The sequence below is a fragment of the Neopsephotus bourkii genome, unplaced genomic scaffold (assembly GCF_033783945.1).
Source record: "Neopsephotus bourkii isolate Nb327-2 ecotype Australia unplaced genomic scaffold, CSIRO-AGI_Nbou_v1 NB_354, whole genome shotgun sequence".
NCBI lineage: Eukaryota > Metazoa > Chordata > Aves > Psittaciformes > Psittacidae > Neopsephotus > Neopsephotus bourkii.
Genome location: NW_026900860.1, coordinates 1,649,909 through 1,669,952, shown reverse-complemented (window position 1 = coordinate 1,669,952; position 20,044 = coordinate 1,649,909). Strand labels below are relative to the sequence as shown.

Below are 20,044 nucleotides of genomic sequence, written 5' to 3'. Positions count from 1 at the left end.
AGGCATAGCAAGACAGACAGGGAAAGGTATGGGACAGGTCTAAGCCTTCTCAATTTACAAACCAACTTTTAGCCCCTAGAGAGAGATTCATCCAAATCCTGAAAGTCTGAAGAAACTCCAGATGACACCAAAGAGCATAAACCGTAACTTTCAACCGTTGCTCTTCCCCTCAAAATGAACAAAAGTCAGGTTGAAGCAAGCTGAACAAATCCCTCTTTCCAAATGAGGATAAAACAGTCAAAACTTTCACATCAGCAAGAATATTCACCTGTCCACCACTAATCACCCTCTGCTCATGCGGTATGTGGAATAACCAGGCCATTGCTAGAAATACAGCACCAGAAGCCACACTGCATGCACAGCAGGATCAACTCTACCCACGGATTATTTCCTCCATCCCTTCTGCATCCAGACAGTTTGGGAAACAGCCCTGACACAAGCGTAAGCACCACACATCCACTGACACCAGTTCTGTTTCTGGGAGGGCACTGGTTTAAGACTCTTGCTGAGGCAAGCCCCAGGACCCACATCCCTGTAGCTGCATGCAGACCCTGTCAGCCAAAGCCACCTTCCAGACTCAGACCTGAAGCTTATCCCTGGTGTACTGGGGAGCTGAGCACAGTGCAAAGCAGCAGCCAGTGTGCCCCACAGACCTCCTAGTGCAGCAGGGACTGCATCTGGCCCCAAGTCTCAGACAGGACTCTCTTGCTTAGCCTATGTCCCCTTCCCACCTCACAGCAGCCACCCCTTCTCATGAACTCAGCCCCTGGCAGTGCTCAAGGCCAGGCTGGACAGAGCCTTGGGTGACAAGGTCTGGTGTAAGGTGTCAATCCACATGGCAGGGCTGGAACTGGATGATCCTGAGGTCCTTTCCAGTCCAAACCAGTCTGTGATTCTATGATTGAATCTGTACTGGGCACTACCTGTGAAGCTGTGCCAGGTCTTTTACCCACGAGAGGGGGCAGCAGCAGCAAGCAAAATGCCACAGGGACATGCCAGAAGCTGATTTGCTTTGGGGTTTATTCTGGGCTGTTTTTTAGTTTAAATCAAACTGAATCACTTGTGGTATGACGTATCCAGCATACGATTATTCCTGTAACCCTGCCTTGCCCTCCTGTAGAGCTTTAGGATGATGCAGGTTGATTTATCAGTGACAGCACAAATGGGTCAGGAAGCAAGTCAGTCTCTAAATGAAAATACTCTTGGGGTTTTTTCTGAGACTGAATACAAAGCAAGCATTATGTTAAGGTAAAGCTTAAATGTTTAACTGAATGGCTTCAAACTAGAAGAGGGTAGGTTTAGGTTAGATCTAAGGCAGAAGCTCTTCCCTGTGAGGGTGTTGAGGCGCTGGCACAGGGTGCCCAGAGAAGCTGTGGCTGCCCCATCCCTGGCAGTGTTCAAGGCCAGGCTGGACACGGGCTTGGAGTAACCTGTTCTAGTGGCAGGGGTTGGAACTGGAGGAGCTTTAAAGCCCTTTCCAACCCAAACCAGTCTGTGGTAATACACATATGTTTCTGCACAAAGCACAGGGCTGAGAGACAAAACCTAACATGACTTTGCTGTGTAAACACTAGACAAACAGGACAGAACCTGTGTACTTCAGGTATTACCAAGCTCCAACAATAACCAGCAGCGATATACTAGCAAAGAAAATAGGGATTGTGTAGACAGATGCTTACCTGGGCACCTTGGGTCAGATCCTGACATCACACAGATTACCAGGGCAGGAGGCTAGGTTGGCACAGGCAGAGCATGACACTTGTGGGCTGGGCACAGGACATCCAAGCTCCTACCAGTAAGCCCACCCAATTTGGCCACTTGTTGACCAGTACCACGGCAGTTCCCTGAGCTGCTGGCACTCACCTTTGGCTTGCAACCACCTCAAACACATCTGGGAAGGACATACACTAAACAGCACTGCAGTGGGAAAAGTCACAGGCATATGAAAGGATACATCCCCAGGATAACTGCTTCAAGGCATTTGATAGGTAAAGACTCCCTGGTCATTTCTTTTGCTGTCTCCATTAACCTAGGACAGAAACAAAATCAGTTTTTAGTCCTTCCAGTTAGAGCAGTTGGCAGGAAACAAAGGGTCCTCTGTACACTGAGAGCCACAGATATAAGAACACAGGTTCTTATCTTAGCAAGTGCAGGGGAACTTGATTCTCCTCTTCAGCAACTTGCCAGAGCCCTGTTGACTTCTGTAGGGTGACTGAACAAAAAAGAGATAGTAAAAGAAAGGGGTGTTTGGCATCCCAGTGCCTTGTGGCCCCTGAAGATGGGTTGGAGGAATGCAGTCCCCGCTGCCTCTCCCAGCCACCCCATGAGCATCACTGCAGACTGTAACACAAAGCCCTGCAGAGCTACTACACATGCTCAGGAACTTGCAAGGTTTAGTTACAATCCAGACTCTGCCTTCAGAGCTATGTGACAGGGACAACACTGTGACAAGAAACAAGTAACCTAATCACAGCCCAGCTGAGAAAGCTGTCATGCCAGACTAACAACCCATCAGGTATCCCATCCCCTTCCACAAGGGCATCTGGATATCCTGGAGAGTATAAAGAAATACGGGAAGGAGACTGAAAAAGTACTCAACCACACACACAAAAAAGCAGCTAAAAATCCAAGCAAAGGATGACTTCTGTTTTGAAGTCTTCCTTAACTATATCTTTTCCCTGAGAAGAGCTTTGTAAACAGATCCCTACTCTAAGGAAACATCTTATTAAATGATAAAAATATTTGTATTAGACAAAATGATGGAAATATGCACCCAAAATCATTAAGATCTGTTTTTCCCACTATCTAATTTACCTACCTCATGCATTTTAAGCCTCACACTGAGTGCAGATGGCAATACAGCTTCCGCTGCTATTACAGCCTGTCACAGCTATCCGTGTCCCATTCTTCCAAGTCGGAAATTATCTTTTCATTTGTAAACACCTGCCTTTACACCCTGCCTCCAGCACAGGAGACAGATCAGTGCTACCCTGCATCCTCCACACTCCCCACCAGCCACAGAAACCCCACTGCAGGAGCACAGACCAGCTCCAGAGAGGGTGCACAACGCGGGCCCTACATCCCCCACAGCAGCTCCTCAGCGCTGGTCGCAGCAGTTGCCACTGCAAAGCCCCGTCTTCGTCCAGAGAAGTATCACATGCAAGAGTCCCTCTCCAGCATCCTTGTAGCCCCTTCACACACTGGAAGCTGCTCTGAGGTCTCCACGCAGCTTCTCTTCTCCAGGCTGAACAGCCCCAATGTTCTCAGCCTGGCTCCATAGGGGAGGTGCTGCAGCCCCTGAGCATCCTTGTGGCCTCCTCTGCTCTTGCTCCAGCAGCTCCGTGTCCTTCTTATGTTGGGGACACCAACACTGCACACAGTGCTGCAAGCAGGGTCTCACCAGAGCAGAGGCCAGGATCACCTCCTTCAGTCTGCTGGTCACACTGCTTTTAATGCAGCCCAACAACTGAAACAGGGCAAGTTCAGGTTAGATCTAAGGCAGAAGCTCTTCCCTGTGAGGGTGCTGAGGCGCTGGCACAGGGTGCCCAGAGAAGCTGTGGCTGCCCCATCCCTGGCAGTGTTCAAGGCCAGGTTGGACACAGGGGCTTGGAGCAAGCTGCTCCAGTGGAAGGGGTCCCTGCCCGTGGCAGGGGTTGGAACTGGATGATCTTGAGGTCCTTTTCAACCCTAATTATTCTATGATGCATGGGAGGCATCCACGAACAAGGCAATCCACTGAATTCCCTGATGCCGTGATTATTAATGTGCATCAGAAACTCAAGTTGTAAAGCTATTTAGCTTTAAGATATTTAGTGTGATGGTAACCTTGGACCTGGTTGGCATGGTCCATGGGACCTCCTTGTACCTCCTCTACATCTTCTCCTCCACACTGGCCCTGCTGCCAGCCGCCAGGCAAACACAGTAACTGCACTGGAGTGCCTCATCACCATGTGCAGCATCAGGTCTCCTCACACTTGCTTGTATAAGCTCACTGCTGTCATGATTTCAGGGTGTTGTCTGCATGGAGATAACATTAATGGCTCCACAGCCACCAGGAAAGAAGTCTTCAAAGTAATGGGTCTGAATGACTGGTCAAACTACTACTGACTTACCTGTCACAGCAAAGGAGGCTGAGGGGAGGCCTTTAGCACTCTCTACAAGCATGCAAAAGGAGGTGACAGCAAGGTGAATACCTCTTCTCCCAAGTAACAAGCATTAAAATGAGAGGAAACAGCCTCAAGTTGTGCCAGGAGCACTTCAGACTGGATATAAGGAAAACTTCCTTCACTGAAAGGATTGTCAAGCACTGGAACAGGCTGCCTAGGGAAGTGGTTGAGTCACCATGCCTGGAGGCATTTAAAAGACAAGCAGATGTGGCACTTAAGGACATGGTTTAGTGGTGGAATTGACAGCGTTAGATTTATGGTTGGACTCTGATTTTGAGGGTCTTTTCCAAAATGAGTGATTCTAAGATTCTATTGGAATATTAAATGGTATTTAAGACACACAAGCCACAAGCACAAGAAGCTGGTTCTGAAGCAAAGCTCTCCAGGGTGCTACATGGTTATTAAGACAGATTTAAATCTAACAGGAAAGGCATTTTGCTTGCTTAAAACTCATGCATGGGTACCGTGGCTGGCACTTCTGAAGCTAGCAGCAGCCCTCCCTTCCCTTCACACAGCATCCCAGGAGAGCCAGGCCTGGAAGGGATCCCAGGAAGCCTTCCTGTCCCACCTCCTGCTCAAAGCAGGCCCAGGAGCTGCAGCTCAGTGGCCACCCAGGGCCTGGCAGCTCAGAGACAGCCATGGCCTCAGGACCATGACAGTGATGAGGGTCTGTGCAAGGGGAGCATCGATGAGGAGGCAGCACCAGTGATCAGCAAACAGGCATCCACCTGCACCACAGGGCAGGTCATGCTCTCCCACAGCCATCCCAGAGCGCTGGGAACACTGCAAATGGTTTGCTTTTATTCTGTGTTTCCAGCACAGACCACAGGGTGACCCAGTTCAACAGCCACCAAGAGCTTTTATTCCACTTCTAACAAGCTGGAAATGAAGCATGGCTTTAAACCCCATGTTTGCATTGGAAGCAGAGCCTCTGGAGAATCCACAAGCCACTGCTCTGCCCAAGGTAGCATAAGCCAAATCTAAATCACTCCTCACAGATAATTTTCCAACCTACTTTTAACCAGTTTCACAAAGGCTTGGGAAGCCACCAGTTCATCCATCCTATACTTAACCTTGCATCTAAGAAGGTCCCCCTAACATTCAAACTAAATCATTCCTTTTTTGCTATTTAAATGAGAAGCTATTTCTGCTATCCACAGTGGGCTCTGAGACCATTTATTACCTGTGCTCTTGCAACACACACTTCTATCTGCAACAGGCTGGAACCTACTCTCTCCTCTGTAAACATGAGCTTCATTTTGTTTAATCCCTCCCTCTCTTACCCCAAATATTCCCCCTCAGGGTCCTGGTTTTTAGCTCTTGGGCAATGTTTGCCCCTTTCCTTTTGAACTGTCACAACCGACCCTCATTTCACAGTCCTCCAGCTAAGCCCACCACACCACAAACAGACCAATTCCTGCTGAATCCAGCTTTCAGGATAACTTTATGATCAACCCAGTGTGCTGTTGGCTTTTTCCCCCTGTTGACCCACACTGAATATTTTGGGCATTTGCGGTTTTGTTGGTTGAGATTTGTTTTAAGATCAGCTCCTTCTTTGGAAAACTAGCCTTTCATTCTCCACTCTGTATTCCCACAGCTGGCTATTCCCTAAGCCCTCCTCTGTATTTGCCCTTACTAATTTACCTGCTGTTTGTTCAAGCCCAGCTTTCTCCTACCCTTCAAGACTACTCTGAAACCCAAATCCACCTTGCAAAGCCTTGTCACCTTGTCCAGCCTGGACCACAAAGCACATCTACTAGCAAACAGTAACACTGTCCATACCATTAATGAAAAAACATTGACCTGGGACAGAGATTGCAGACCTCATCTAACAAACTCTGCTAGGCAAGAGTAAGCTATTGCTTAAGCACCACCTTCTAGGTGCTGCTTTCTACCTTAGGTCCTTATGTTCAATAGTTTTATTTAGACTCAAGGACCCTGCCTTATCCGGAGGCTGCCAAAAGCCATACTATACCAAAGAATTACCACATCCACAACTTCTCCCTGGACAAAAGCTCTTATATCCTCACAGAAGGAAAGTATCAGAAACAAACCGTGCCAAATTAAATCCACAATGCCTATCATTCACCCTGAAAGTGCAGATGAACAGCCCCATCAGGGTTCCTTAATGGTCTGGAGGTTGCTTGTCAGTTCTCGAGGTGATCTAGGACAGATGATAGAGCATCCAGCTCACCTGAAAATAACTCCTTACAAGCACTCTTTGACTTGTCCTGTCCCTCCTTTGTTGCACTCCTACTTCTCTGTCTCAGCTGGTAATCATGACCAGAAGGTCTGCATGGTTAAACTTGTGCATGAAGACTGAAGGGGAAGAGAGAGAAGAATTAGCACCCAGCATCAAGCCTGAGCAGGGTTCGTTTCTGGGATTTTCCTTCAATCTTTCCAGTTATCCAAAAAGATTCCATGCCTATGGCTAAAGCAGTACTTTCTGCCATATGACATCGTGTAGGTGGGAACTAGCCCGAAGTCCCTCTTCTCCACAAGACCCCAGTGAGCATGGGGCAGCCCAGCTCTTCCAGTAACTCAAGGGAGACTGCTGCAGGCAGAAATAAGCATCTCATAGCTTCCCTCTTTGTGGCATTTACACCACTGTGTGAAGTCTGCCAGGCAGAGCTCTATTGCAGATCATAGTGAGCACTTCTGCCTCCGACAGGCGTAGCTGCATGCTCCTCCCTTGCGATCTAAACCTTGGCAGATGGTGACATTTTGTTGTCCATTGACTCTCTTATTCAACACATAGCTCAGTGTTTTCAGGAGCCCACCTGGATTTCTTGCTTTCTGCAGTAAGAGGGGTCCCCTGGAGCTGGTTTTGCTCTCTAGGATGATCTCATTACAAACAGCAGCATCTTCAGAACCATAATTCCTTTGGCCCCCAGATTTTTCACTAAGGCACCCAATTTCATATTTAGGTTAGAAAAAGCTTCAAGCCTTTTTAAGCACGCCCAAACCTAGAGGATCCAGGCACCCATCACACTGCAGTCACTTCAGAGATGACGGGGAGAGGTTGTCCATTATCTTCACCAGAAAGGCTCTGTCTACAGACTCCAATAAGATTCCTATTAGTGAGATTCTCTAGCACGTTTTCAACAAACTTATCCTTCCCCAGCCCCCTGGACTCACATGAGGTCCACGAAATCCCCCTCTCCCAAGTTTTTCTAAGGCTCCTGCCAGTTTTATTCTTCCCAATGAAGGCAAGAGAGACATGAAAAGGCACTGACAGGAGATAAAACAGGAGAGCAGCTACTGCTCTTGTGGTTCTTCTCAAAACCCAATTGTTTCAGTGTTAAAAGCACTTCTCCCACATGCTGAACATAGCACCATACCCATTACGTTCTCCCTCTGTGCGAGAGAGCAGCAGATGTTCAAATGCCTTCTGCAGTCTATTGTCTGCAAATGGTACGAGCCCATTTTTCTTTACAGCCCCATTAGGGTTCCTTAATAATGTGGTGTGTTGAAACAGGGTTATTTTCTGTCCCCCCTTCACTGTTCTTTGGTTGCATCGCTCCCACGTGACTGCTTCTATCACACTCTTTTATTACAATTGATTACCCATTATATCTGCAGTCACTCAATGTGCCTCCATCTTCACAGAGCAGCTTCAGAGCCGTGTTACAGCCCCTCAAAGCCCCCAGACATCAGGTTTTGCTTCAGAGGCCCCACTGATCAGCTGGCACTGGAGGGAGCAGCACAACACTGCATCTAGCTACACCCTCCCCAGATACTGTGTGGGGGACAAAGGTATTTGTTCCTTGTGGTTCATGCCTGCATGCTAGAACAGAAGCTTGCAGAGGGCTTATTGCTCCTTGTAAAGCCAGTAATGAAAGCTTGTTGGCATTCAATTCACATTCATTAGTGAAATACATTATTTTTTCCCCCTCTTAAAGCTCTTACATGATCTAAGCTTGGAAGTTTTAAAGAATTCTCATTTCAATTAAAGGTCCCATTTCTTTACCAAGCCACTTGTACTGTAATATACGTTTTTCCAGCAGAACCCTGTACAGGAAAAGGAAAACCAGCCCTACCAGGGTCTGAAACACTTAAATGTGGAGCTGAACTCCACAGGGTGCCCTTTACCTACCTACTGCAAAAGGGTGCATTACTAAGCCTATCCAAAGGACACCATCCTGGGTCAGGATACCTGTATTCTCTATTAGCAAAGCACTCTTATGATAGATGTAGCCACACCTGTAAATCTGGGGTCTGTGTAAATACTACAAACTCAGCCCAGGTTAAACACAGACACGCTTTCAGACGGAGTTTGCCAGTACAGCAGGAACACCACATGCAGTTTGCAGGATCCCATCTCTACCACCCTGCCTCACACTGCTACAACCAACACAAGCCTCACACTTTCAAAAGCATTATCTGTAGTCTAGACAAGTCCACAGGGTGTCTGGCAGCCTAGAAGCAGGTTGATAGCTAACAGTGACTTCTCCTTAAGAGAGACTGTAAATACTGAATTGAAGCAAGCCCGTGTCTCTTAACGTTGTTAAGTTCCTATAGATAACTTACGCTCTTCCTTCCAAGCGCAGCCAAGCGTTTTGATTTTCTCAGGCATCACAGCAATGCTGACAGTAAATCTCTAATATCCAGACCTCACTCCATAATAGAAAAACTCATTAATATGCCCCAGCTGCTTTAAGACACTTTTGCATGGATTTATGAATATTCAGTTTCCATCTAGTGCGCAGTTTCTTTGTGTCCGGCCACGGCTCTCTTGAGGAGAGGCTGCCAAAGATCCTGCAATACTTTCATTAGCTTTGAGCTGTTGTATTATAAGCAATATGCTTAATACCAATAAATCACAGCTCTGGGAACAGCCTCAGCTTTAAGAGCAACTGGAGGCGCTCAGCATCTTGCCTGATTAACTTGCAAATACAAACTGTGTCTTGGAGCAAGCGAGGCCTTTCACGTCACAGAAAGCTGCTGAGAGCAGCGCTTGTCACCTCACACAAGGCGCCTGTTGTCACCACGCTGGAAGCAGAGTCCTTACAAAGTGGAACACCCCACCCAGAAAAACACACTTGCAGGTGTGGATGGCTTTCCGGCTCTGATGGAAACTGGCCTGGCAGCAGGAGAACAAATTGCCAAGGACAACTGCACGAGAAGGTATGCTCAGCTGGTATGGACACCAGCCACACAGCCCCATGGAGGAATAACATCCCTCAGAGAGACCTTCTTGCTCTCTACAACTCCCTGACAAGAGGTTGTAGTGAGGTGGCATCAGTCTCTGCTCCCAAGGAGCAAGGGATGGGACAAGAGGAACCGGCCTCAAGCTGCACCAGGGCAGGTTTAGATGGAGCTGAGGAACAATTCCTGCCCCAGAGGGTGCTCAGGCATTGGAACAGGCTGCCCAGGGCAGGGCTGCAGTCACCGTCCCTGCAAGTGTTCACACAGCGTGGAGACCAGGCCTCAGTACCATAGGTCAGTGGTGGCCTTGGCAGTGCTGGGGAATGGTCGGACTGGAGGAGCTTAAAGGGCTTTCCCAACCTGGCTGATTCTATGATTGCCTTCAGGGACACCCAACTTTAACAAGGCAATCAACACGTTATACCCTTTCTTAAAGTTAGGCAAACGCTCAAGCCCGCTGCAGTACAACAGGATCTGGGCAGCTAAGATGCTCCTAACAGCTCCATTGCTCCTAGCACCTGTCCATCAGGTCCAGGAGCAAAGCAGCACATGTCTTAGGATGTATCACTGTGCAAGTCCAGCATACACCAGGTACAGGGGTAAGACCATTTCCCAAGGCACTCTCCTTAACTCTGCAGAACTCCTGACACCACATACCAAGTCATCCACAGAAGTTCTAACGGCAACAGGACAAGGAGAGAAGACATGAGTCCCCAAGCAAACACTGAGGCAGGCAGGCAGAGGAAACAGCACCACTTAGGAGAGGATCTAAAGCCACGGGTACATCTGCAGCTGTGAGTACTATACTGGTTCCCTTCCAGGAAAGAGTACTGTCCTCACAAGCCAGGCTTTTATCCAGCCCAGGAGGACGCTGACCTTTCAAGTGGCGAGTGCTGAGCACAATTCATGTTCATCCTCCACCTCCTTGGAAGAAAGTAATGGCAATCAGTTTAAGCTTCTGTAAACCCATCTATCATTTAAGGCACAAGATGTCTTGTAAGCTAGCTCCACCAGTGCAGTGAACATGACACAGAAAAAGGAACATAGCTGCCACCAAGATGGAAACCTGAAGTGCAGAGCTGGACTGGGAACTGGAATTTACAGTGAAGGACCATTAGGTTAATGACAGACAGCTCAGGAGAGCTGGATACACACAGCAGGGAAGGGATGGGATCCACGGGGACCTTGACACGCTTGAGAGGTGGCCAATGCCAACCTCATGAAGTTCAACAAGGCCAAGTACAAGATCCTGCACCTGGGTGAGGGCAATCTCAAGCACAAACACAGGCTGGGCAGAGAATGGACTCAGAGCAGCCACGAGGAGAAGGACTTGGGGGCGTTGGCTGGTGAGAAGCTCAACACGCCCCAGCTCAAGTTCCTGCGCTGCAGCCCAGAAACCACACGTGTGCTGGGCTGCATCAAAAGGAGCATCACCAGCAGGTCGAGGGAGGGGATTCTTCTCTCTATTCTGCTCTCATGAGACCCCACTTGCAGCACTGTGTGAAGTTCTGGTGCCCACAGCATAAGGACGTGGAGCTGTTGGGGCCAGTCCAGAGGAGGCCATGGGGATACTGCAAGGGCTGGAGCAGCTCTGCTCTGGAGCCAGGCTGAGAGAGCTGGGCTGGGGCAGCCTGGGGAAGAGAAGGCTCCTGAAGGGAAGACCTTAGAGCAGCTCCAGTGCCTGAAGGAGCTGCAGGAAACCTGGAGAGGGGCTTGGGACAAGGGCCTGTAGGGACAGGCCAAGGGGAATGGCTTGAACCTGCCAGAGGGGAGACTGAGCTGAGCTCTTAGGCAGAAGCTGATCCCTTCCTACCATTAGCAAAGGGCATTACAGCACAATCAGAATATCAGGACTTACATAGCCTCCATAAAAACAGCCCAGCCCTCCCAGCCCAACACCACCAAGCAAGAACTGGGTTTGGCCCTGCCAGAGGAGCCGTGGCACGGAGGAGACAGCCCTCTCATGCCATGGTGCTACAGTGCTTAAATGCTCAAGGTGATGAGCTGGAGTGAGGTGGGACAAGAGCGCTCAGGCACTACCAGAGACACTTACCCACTTAGAGGTCTGGTTTTTCTAATCTCAAAGAACTGTGTTCCTGTGTGATTGTATCTGAATTTTATCTGTTAAAGGAAAGTAACTTCAACAGTCAAACAATGAAAAAGCAATGCTCACAAGGTGAGCTGCAGTTCTGATTGCCTCTTGAAATGTGAAACAAGCAGTAAAAGACATTGACTCTAAGAACCGAAAACCTCACATGTGAAATAAAGCAATTATTCACTTGTCTTTTCATATGACGTTAACCGGTATTAGGTGGAGTCAAGCAAAAAGGTTGTTTGTCTGAGACAACACTTAAATTTGGCATTTCAGGGTCCCACCGAATATTAGGTTACAAGTTTGAAACATAAAATCTCACGTTTAGGTGAGAGAAAGCTTTTATTTTCTACTCAAACCAATCAGTATAACTTATGGTCTGAAAGAACCTATTTCCTTTGTAAGATTTTATAACTCCATCAGCCACACAGCTCATGTATGATCTGTAAACCAAAAGCACAGCAGGCACATCCACTTACACCTAGGAATTATAAATCACTGTCTACACAGTGCACTTGGAATGGAAATAACCAGCTAAGTGCAACTCAAGAACATTAGTTAACACTAGGAGCGTAGGAGAAAAGTTCATTACAGAGGATGCCACCAGTCACCCATGAACCAAACCTCAGCACCACTTGGCTAGCAGTGCAAGCTACCATACAGTGTAGCATCACCAAAAGCAGCCCTTTCCCTGCTCCTTGAGCAGAGCTGTTCAAGTAGTAACAGAATCATAGAATGGTTTGGGTTGGAAAGGACCTTAAAGCTCACCCAGTTCCAACCCCTGCCATGGGCAGGGACCCCTTCCACTGGAGCAGCTTGCTCCAAGGCCCTGTGTCCAACCTGGCCTTGAACACTGCCAGGGATGGGGCAGCCACAGCTTCTCTGGGCACCCTGTGCCAGCGCCTCAGCACCCTCACAGGGAAGAGCTTCTGCCTTAGATCTAACCTGAACTCCCCCTGTTTAAGTAGATCAGATCAGGAAACTGATCTGGCCAGTAAAAACATGACAAAAACACCATCTCCAGCTCAAAAAATAATAATTACAAATAAATAAAAATCCCATCACCCAGGCACTTTTGCAAGGTTATTTTCCCAATAAATCTGTTCCCAGCCTATTTCCCAACATCCCCACAAGAATATCCCCACCAGTAAAATAGTGGTGGTGATACCAGGCCAGAAACAGGTGACCTCATGGAGGCAAAGGGTGCCCTGCAAGGCATAAATAGCCCAGCTGCTAGCAGTATAACCATGGCCTGAATAAGAACCCCAGCTCACACCAGGATGCTCTGAAGTGATTACAATTATAGTTCAGAGTTCTCCAAAAAGGAGGCTTTCCCTTCAAACCCTAATTCATGAGGTCCTTTCAGAGTGCCCTGAACAAAGCATACAGCTTCTTTTTGCCTCCAAAGGAAGCCCAGACCCCATTTCTGCAGCCCGCTCTGAATCTCTTCTGAACACTGATGCAAACCCCCTGCCTAAGGCCTGCTCCTGCTACGTGGCAGTGAAGGATTCCAAAACCATCCCCTAGGCAGCTGCTGCGGCTCCAGCCCCTGCTGTCACCTTGATCCCAACCACTCTTCCCCAGCAGGCTGCTATTTTTGGATGCTCTTCCAGCTGCCACCCATATCCCTTCTTAATCCTTACCAGGACTTGACATTCATTCCTCATACCCCTGCTTCCCCCCCCCCCACACACACATAGATACACATAAAATGGCAGTTTAGAAAAAAGGGAAACAAGGACAAGAGGAACCGGCCTCAAGCTGCCCCAGGGCAGGGTTAGATGGAGCTGAGGAACAATTCCTGCCTCAGAGGGTGCTCAAGCATTGGAACAGGCTGCCCAGGGCAGGGCTGCAGTCACCGTCCCTGCAAGTGTTCACACAGCGTGGAGATGAGGCCTCAGTGCCATGGGTCAGTGGTGGCCTTGGCAGTGCTGGGCAATGGTTGGACTGGGTGAGCTTAAAGGGCTTTTCCAACCTCATTGAGTCTATGATTCTGTGAAAACAGAGGGAAGAGCAGCATCTGGGCCAGCAACTGCCTCCTCCAATATCATCTGCCAGCGATGAAAACAGTCAGGTTTTAGGCATGAGACAAACAGATGCGTACACCCCTGATGAACCCCCAAGTAAAGCACAACATTGGGAAGGGGGGATTGCTCTGGTCAGTTCCTGTGTCCAGGGCAAGCCTGCCCACCTCATGGCTAGGGCTTGTGCTCCCCACCCCAATGACAAGCACTCCCTGCAAGCTGAGCACGCAGGCAGCCCTCAGGGAGCCCGCAGGGGCTGCCAGGGCAGAGGCAGGAAGGGTTTGTCACAACAACGCCTCTCCTTTAGCTGCTTTATGACAAGATGCCACATTATTTTTCCAGGCATCATGATCCGATCATAACATCCTCATAAACCAGCTTCACAAAGTATATCTACTCCCACCACCCTCACTTCAGTTAAAGTCTTCAGCATCATTTAAAGTTAATTACACCACCCAAAGAATTGCTGTGACAAGCTCACTGCTTCAGGTGCTAAAACAAATCCTGAAGCATCCTTTCACCCCTAAACGATCCCCAAGCTCTCGCAATCCGCAAAGTCCCTGTTAATTCATGCCGGACACAAGCCAGCCTTATATCTGGAGACCGCATGCTGGAGAAGGATACTGCAGCATCTTCATGTAGGTCTGTACTGCCTGGAGCCATTCTGGGATTGACATGGAGAGCTTGTAGTTTGGCACCGGTGGCACTGAGGGCTGGACATAAAAGAGAAGATAAAGAGGTTAGACAGGAGCTGCTCCCCGCAGAGCCCCTAAGTGATTCACTTGGGCAGCGGCATGTGCTTCGTGCGACGCAATGCAGCAGCACAGATGACTTAAACCCCGTGTGAACTCAAGCATCCTGCTTACAACAGGGGCTGCCCATGCACCACAGCCAGCCCCATCCCTGCCACCGTGGAGAGACCAGGGCAGGTCCCAACCACATCCCTCAACCACCACCCTACACGGGCCGGCCAGCGCAGGAGGCCAATGCTTCCCATGTCCCCCTCTAGCACAGGGCAATGGGGATGAGCAGAGTCCCAGGCACTGGCTCTGCTGTCCTCCCTCCCCCAAGAGCTTTCAAGTCTAATTCCTGGCTTCCTCGATCACGAGAAAGATAAAAGGAGACAAGGATCCCGGGCTGCATAATTCCCCATCTGCTCCGTGTCAGCAGCACACTCGCTGGGCAGGGCGCGTGTCGGACCCAGAGCACTGCCTCGGACCCAGGTATTTAATGATATTAAGACACTTAAAGATATAGACGGGCAATGTAATGGGATTTTTCCCAAATCCCATCAGACATCTGCTTGTGCCTAAGCACTTTAAGAAGCCCTCAACCTATGTTTAATCCCCGCAGCTACGTGGCTCCTGAGCCTGTAACCACACAGGAAGGGGGCACGGCCTTGTCACAAGTCCCCTTAATTTTAGGGGTGAGGATGTAAACTATGGGGCCAGCAGATGTTACAGCGGGTTGTATGGCTAAAGAGATGTTAGGACAATCCCCACAGATACAGTGGGGGAAGCAGTTTATTTAAACATGAACGCAGACCCGAATTCAGGAACTCAGGCAGCCATGACACAAGGCGCAAAGGAAAGCGCGCAGGGTGTGTGGGGCCACGACGTCCTCACACCACTTTGAGTGTCAAAGGGAGGCATCACTGTTCTAAACACCCTTCAAGTCAGCGATTACAGGGGAGAAAAGGCAGCTCAGGCAGTTTGGGGCTGTCTGCACCACGCAGGTTTTCCTCCCTGGTCCCCGGCTCCGCTATGATGGAGGGATTGTGTGTTTGCCGTCAGAGAGCAAGCACTGGTAATCCCAAGCCAACCAAACCCCAGCCTTCACTACATGTAGCTTGTTACTGCAATCAATAGCAAATACACCCCAGAGAAAGGGGAAGTCACAAACTACAGACTCCTACATCACTGGGGCACAGAAACGTATTTTCAGTGGCAAGCAGACGGGCAGCCTCCAGCTCCGGGCCGCCATGTCCGGCGCCACATGGGAGACACCGGGCCCACAGGCCTTGCTCAAGTCTCATTAGCACTTCTTCATCACCATCTCCACACCCAATCTTACCCAATCTAGCGGGAATTCCTCAGTTGCACAAGGTCCTTCTGGCCCCTTTGCTCTGGATGAATTATTGCCCTGTCCCTCCTGGCACTAAGGCAGGCCAGCAAGAGTCAGAAAGGGGGAACTGAGGCCGGCCCCTCAAATCCTCCCAGAGGGGTTATTTCTGCTCCGATGGAAACACTCCTTTTCTTCAAAGGTAGCGACATTCTGAGGCAATGGGAGTCCCAGGCAGGGAGAGGCCTGGAGGCTGCAGTGTGGCTGGGCGGGGGGGACATAACATGGAGGCCCCTGCCCTCACCTGGCTGTGGGACAGATACAGCCCCTGATGTGACCCACAGGGTTCACCCTCGCCACGGTGGTGGGGTTTGGACACGCAGGCGAGGTGCCTTTCATCTCCAAGGCTGAGGATGATCCTGTCGGCCACTGGAGCATGCTTGGAAAGAGCACTGGGGCTGTTCAGCCTGGAGAATAGAAGCTGCGTGGAGACCTCAGAGCAGCTTCCAGTGTCTGAAGAGGGCTACAAGGATGCTGGAGAGGGACTCTTCATCAGCGACTGCAGCCATAGGACAAGGGGTGATGGGTTCAGACTGAAACAGGGCAAGTTCAGGTTAGATCTAAGGCAGAAGCTCTTCCCTGTGAGGGTGCTGAGGCGCTGGCACAGGGTGCCCAGAGAAGCTGTGGCTGCCCCATCCCTGGCAGTGCTCAAGGCCAGGTTGGACACAGGGGCTTGGAGCAAGCTGCTCTAGTGGAAGGGGTCCCTGCCCATGGCAGGGGTTGGAGCTGGTCCTTTCCAACCCAAACCAATTTGTGATTCTATTATTAACCACGGTTTTCCCTACAGCTGATGCATATCCCAATCACCTGTCTGTTAGGCCAGGAGGTCCAAGCCCCTCCAGATCTCAGGTAACAGGGCAGAAGCAGCAGAGTCTTCCCCTGTGCAAGACTGTGCACTGCTCTCCTCTTTCCAGGCCAGACAGGCAGCACGGTCCCACCAGCCAGGACAGGCCACCACTGCCTCCAAACACAAACCCCATTCCCACATTCCTCACCCTGGCTGCAGGAGCAGCAACCCTGGCCACCCAGCACAGAGCAGAAGCCTGGGCATCCAGAAGCGAAGGACAGCACAATGCTGCTGCTGCCGAGGCTGCAGACACCGGTGTGCATCCCAGCACAGCTGCAAGGAGCCACCAGGAGGAAACGCAGACACAGCACTACAGAACAAGAGATTCAGAGACCAGGCAGGTGGAAGACCTTGAACCTGTATCAGGATTTCAAGCAGCAGCAGCTCCAAAGACAGCAGAGCTGCTGCAGTGCAAAACCTCGTGGCAGAGCTGGAGGCTGTTGTCCTATAGCCAGAAACCCCATAGTCTCAGTTCACCGCAGACATCCTGTGTCAAAGTCATCCTGCTCAGCTCCGCTCTGTCTCATTTAATGACCAGAAAGTCATTTTCTGACAGCTTGCCCTCCAAGTACACTGCTACTCAGCACGGACAAAGCTGGCAGGCTAGACCTGGTCTGAGCTTCATTAAGATCTACAAGCACCTCCAAGATCACAGGCCACGTAAAGGATCACAAAGCCCTTCCAAACACAAGCCTGCACCCTTCCCAGAGCGTAAGCCAAAAGTCAGAGGTGGAAGGTGTAACCAAAGGACCCCACAGGTCCAGAAACTGCCCCCCCCCCTTGCAGACAAGCAAGCACCCCAGGAGAGATGCACCCTGCAGTTTGCATTTGTTCCAGTAAGGACAGCCTCACCAATGCACTAAGCAGCCACTTACCATCCTGCGTGTACGATCACAGAGATTAATACCAAGATGATTAGAGCAAGCAAGTGAAGCTTCCTGGGGAGGGGATGAAAACTCTCTCCCATCACTAGGGATTAAGAACAGATCAGAGGCAAAAATGGAGCAGTTGCACGCACCACTTGCTCAGCCTCCACCAACTACCAGTGCAAGCGGATTACAGACATCTTCTGGCAGGCACAAGCTTCTCTCCTCACTCCCAATCAGTGCTTTTTAGGGCTTCTGCAGAGTGCCACATACCCAGCTAAAGAAGAATGTACCATCATTTAAGGAACAATTCCCCCCTCACGTTCCTACTCTGACCCAGAAGTTACCATTACATTAGGAACCCACTACCCTTCAGTAGCAAACAAACCTGCTCCCAGCCTTAATTTGCTCATCTGATCTGTGTTAGCCTATAATAAGGACAAACTACCCTCCAGCCCCAGAGGTTTCAGGCTTCTCCAGCAAGAGCTCATCAGTCAGAGGGGACACCAGCTCCTCCTGCCCTTGAAGAAGTTAATCACTGTGACTCTGTGAAGAAGCTAATCACAGCCCACTGGAGCCACTGACATCTCTCACCAGATGCTTTGTCAGTCACTAGGGGTATCACCAGTAAAAGTTATATGCTTTGAAGCTAGGAAGGAGGGCAAGGAAGTCAAGCCCAGCATATTCTTTGCTGTCTCTTAACACCAAACAGATCTACAGGCCATTTGGTACAGTGTAAGCTGGTCATGCTGCTGAAATAGGAAATTCTGTCCTCTCCCTACCCCTTCATTTCTATCCCGAGCACTTGTGCAAGTATGAGATAAACCACATCAAGGAACTGCAAACAAACCCAGTGTAAACAGATTATTCTTCAGCTGGATGTGTTCCCCCATCCAAACAAAGGCTTGTGCCAGCATGAGGGAAGCAGGGCAAGAGAGAGAGGGATTGCACTTCGGCAGAACTAAAACACTGCAGAAGAGACAAGAAAGGCCTTTTCAGCTTACATCTTCTTTGACAAGCTCCCTCACAACACAGCCCTACTCAACACACTTCCAGCTTCTCTGTGCACAGGGTATTTCCCTTGCACACATAGTACTGACAACCTGGACCACAACACCAGCCCAAACACCTCACCCCAGCATGGAGAGAGAGTAGGGTATGTCTCAAAGCCGACTTCAGTGGTCAGCTCAGATTAATGCTGCTTGGTGGGAGGAGCGGATCGAGCTCAAAGCCTGCCAAAGCCAACAGCCTTAAAGACATTGTGAGCAGTAATGTGGTGCAGTGGTGGGAAGCCTTGGAACATCAGCAGGCAACAGCATTTTATTTGCTGGCTGGAGGAAAAAGGCTTGGGTCAGGCAGAGCTGTTTGGAGCTTGTACAGAAGAACACAGAAGACAAAAGCATTTGGAATTTTTCCACCTACTGGAAATGAAACGCCTGAGTTTTAAATCCGTTATTACGTTTCCGGAGCAAAGCTGTGTTTTAGGAAATGCCCGTGTTCTAAAGAGCTGCGCAAAGGTGCTTTAAATTGCACAAAACGCTTCATTCGGTCCTTGAAGATTTCTTTTAACTCGTTTCCCGCTTTCTTTTCCCCAAGATAAAAGGAGATGATAATTCTTTCCTCCTAGTTTCCCAAGACACCAACTCCAGCTCTGAAGCATCCCGCAGCACATGTCCCCGTGCCCTACATGCTCCTGAACAGCGGATGCTCCAGCTTTCCCCTTGCTGCCGCTTGCAGCGGGCAGGGGATGCGAGGCCTCACACCCTCCCTCCCGACCCCTCGGCACCCCCAGACCGCTGAGCGCTGCGCGATGCCCGGCTCTGGGCTCTTTCTTTGGGCAGGGGACCAGGGGCTTCGCCTTACCCGAGCCAGGCGGGCGGCGCTCCGGATGGCCGCTGCCACGGCGCCGCCGTCGGGGTGCACCCTCTCCACGTGGCCCCACATCCGCTCCCAGGTCTGCCCGTCCATGGGGAAGCCGCTCTTGTTCACCAGGAAGAGGGAGCCGCCGTCCCGCTGCTGCTCCTGCTCCTGCTCCTCCTCCTCCGAGCCGCCGCCGCCGCCGCCGCCCCCCGCCGCCCGCGGCTGGGCGCTCCGCGACCGGCCCCCGTCCTTGCCGGCCGCCGCACGGCGGGTCCTCCCGGCACCACCGCCGACCGCCGCCGCGCCCGTCATCGCCCCACGGCCATGCCCGAGCCCGAGGACCACTGTCGGGAGGCGCCCCGCCGCCTCGCCGCCGCTCGAACCCTCTCCCTATATTATATATATATATATATATCTACGTGTGTATTAAGGTGTGCAAAGGAAGCTGAGCTCTGCACCGGCCTCTCCCTAACAGCGGGCCGCCTCACGGCTGCTGCTTCATCCCGGGAGCCCCGACCCGGCCCCTCTCGCCCCGGTCCCGGGCGCGCCCCCCGCCGCGATCCATGCCACCGCGTTACCACGCTACCGGCCGCCCGTCCGCCCGCCCTCGGCGCGCTCCTATTGGGGGCGGCAACAAAGAGGGGCGGGGCTGGGTGGGCGGGGCGAGCCGTGACTGGCGGAGGCGCTGGCTGGAGGCGCCCCCTGCCGGGCGGCGCGGGTTGAATTGTTTCGCCAGCTGCCGCCGCCGCCCGGCTTGATGAGGTCTTCATCGAATTCCTCATGAGAGAAAGCTGGTTCCGTTCTTCCGAGCAGGGCTGGAAAAGTCACCGTTAACCACTGGGAGTTACGGTGAAAGCAGCTTGAAGGCGAGGGCCGGTAGAGGGAGGCCCATCCCAGGGATGAGAGGCTGCCCACAGCCT

At 50.8% G+C, this 20,044-nt stretch overlaps 1 protein-coding gene across 1 annotated transcript in view; it reads right to left on the bottom strand.

Annotated features, from left to right (window-relative positions):
• Positions 1-19,496, bottom strand: part of VASH2 (vasohibin 2) — a 36,763-nt gene extending 17,267 nt beyond the window's left edge. Inside the window, exons 1-4 of the mRNA XM_061348355.1 lie at positions 19,128-19,496; positions 14,055-14,143; positions 11,368-11,424; positions 1,955-2,029 (exon numbers count right to left, since the gene is read on the bottom strand). Coding sequence (XP_061204339.1) covers positions 1,955-2,029; positions 11,368-11,424; positions 14,055-14,143; positions 19,128-19,436 — 530 coding nt within the window. The 5' untranslated portion in view covers positions 19,437-19,496. The remainder of the gene's footprint in view (positions 1-1,954; positions 2,030-11,367; positions 11,425-14,054; positions 14,144-19,127) is intronic.
• Positions 19,497-20,044: the final 548 nt, after the last annotated feature.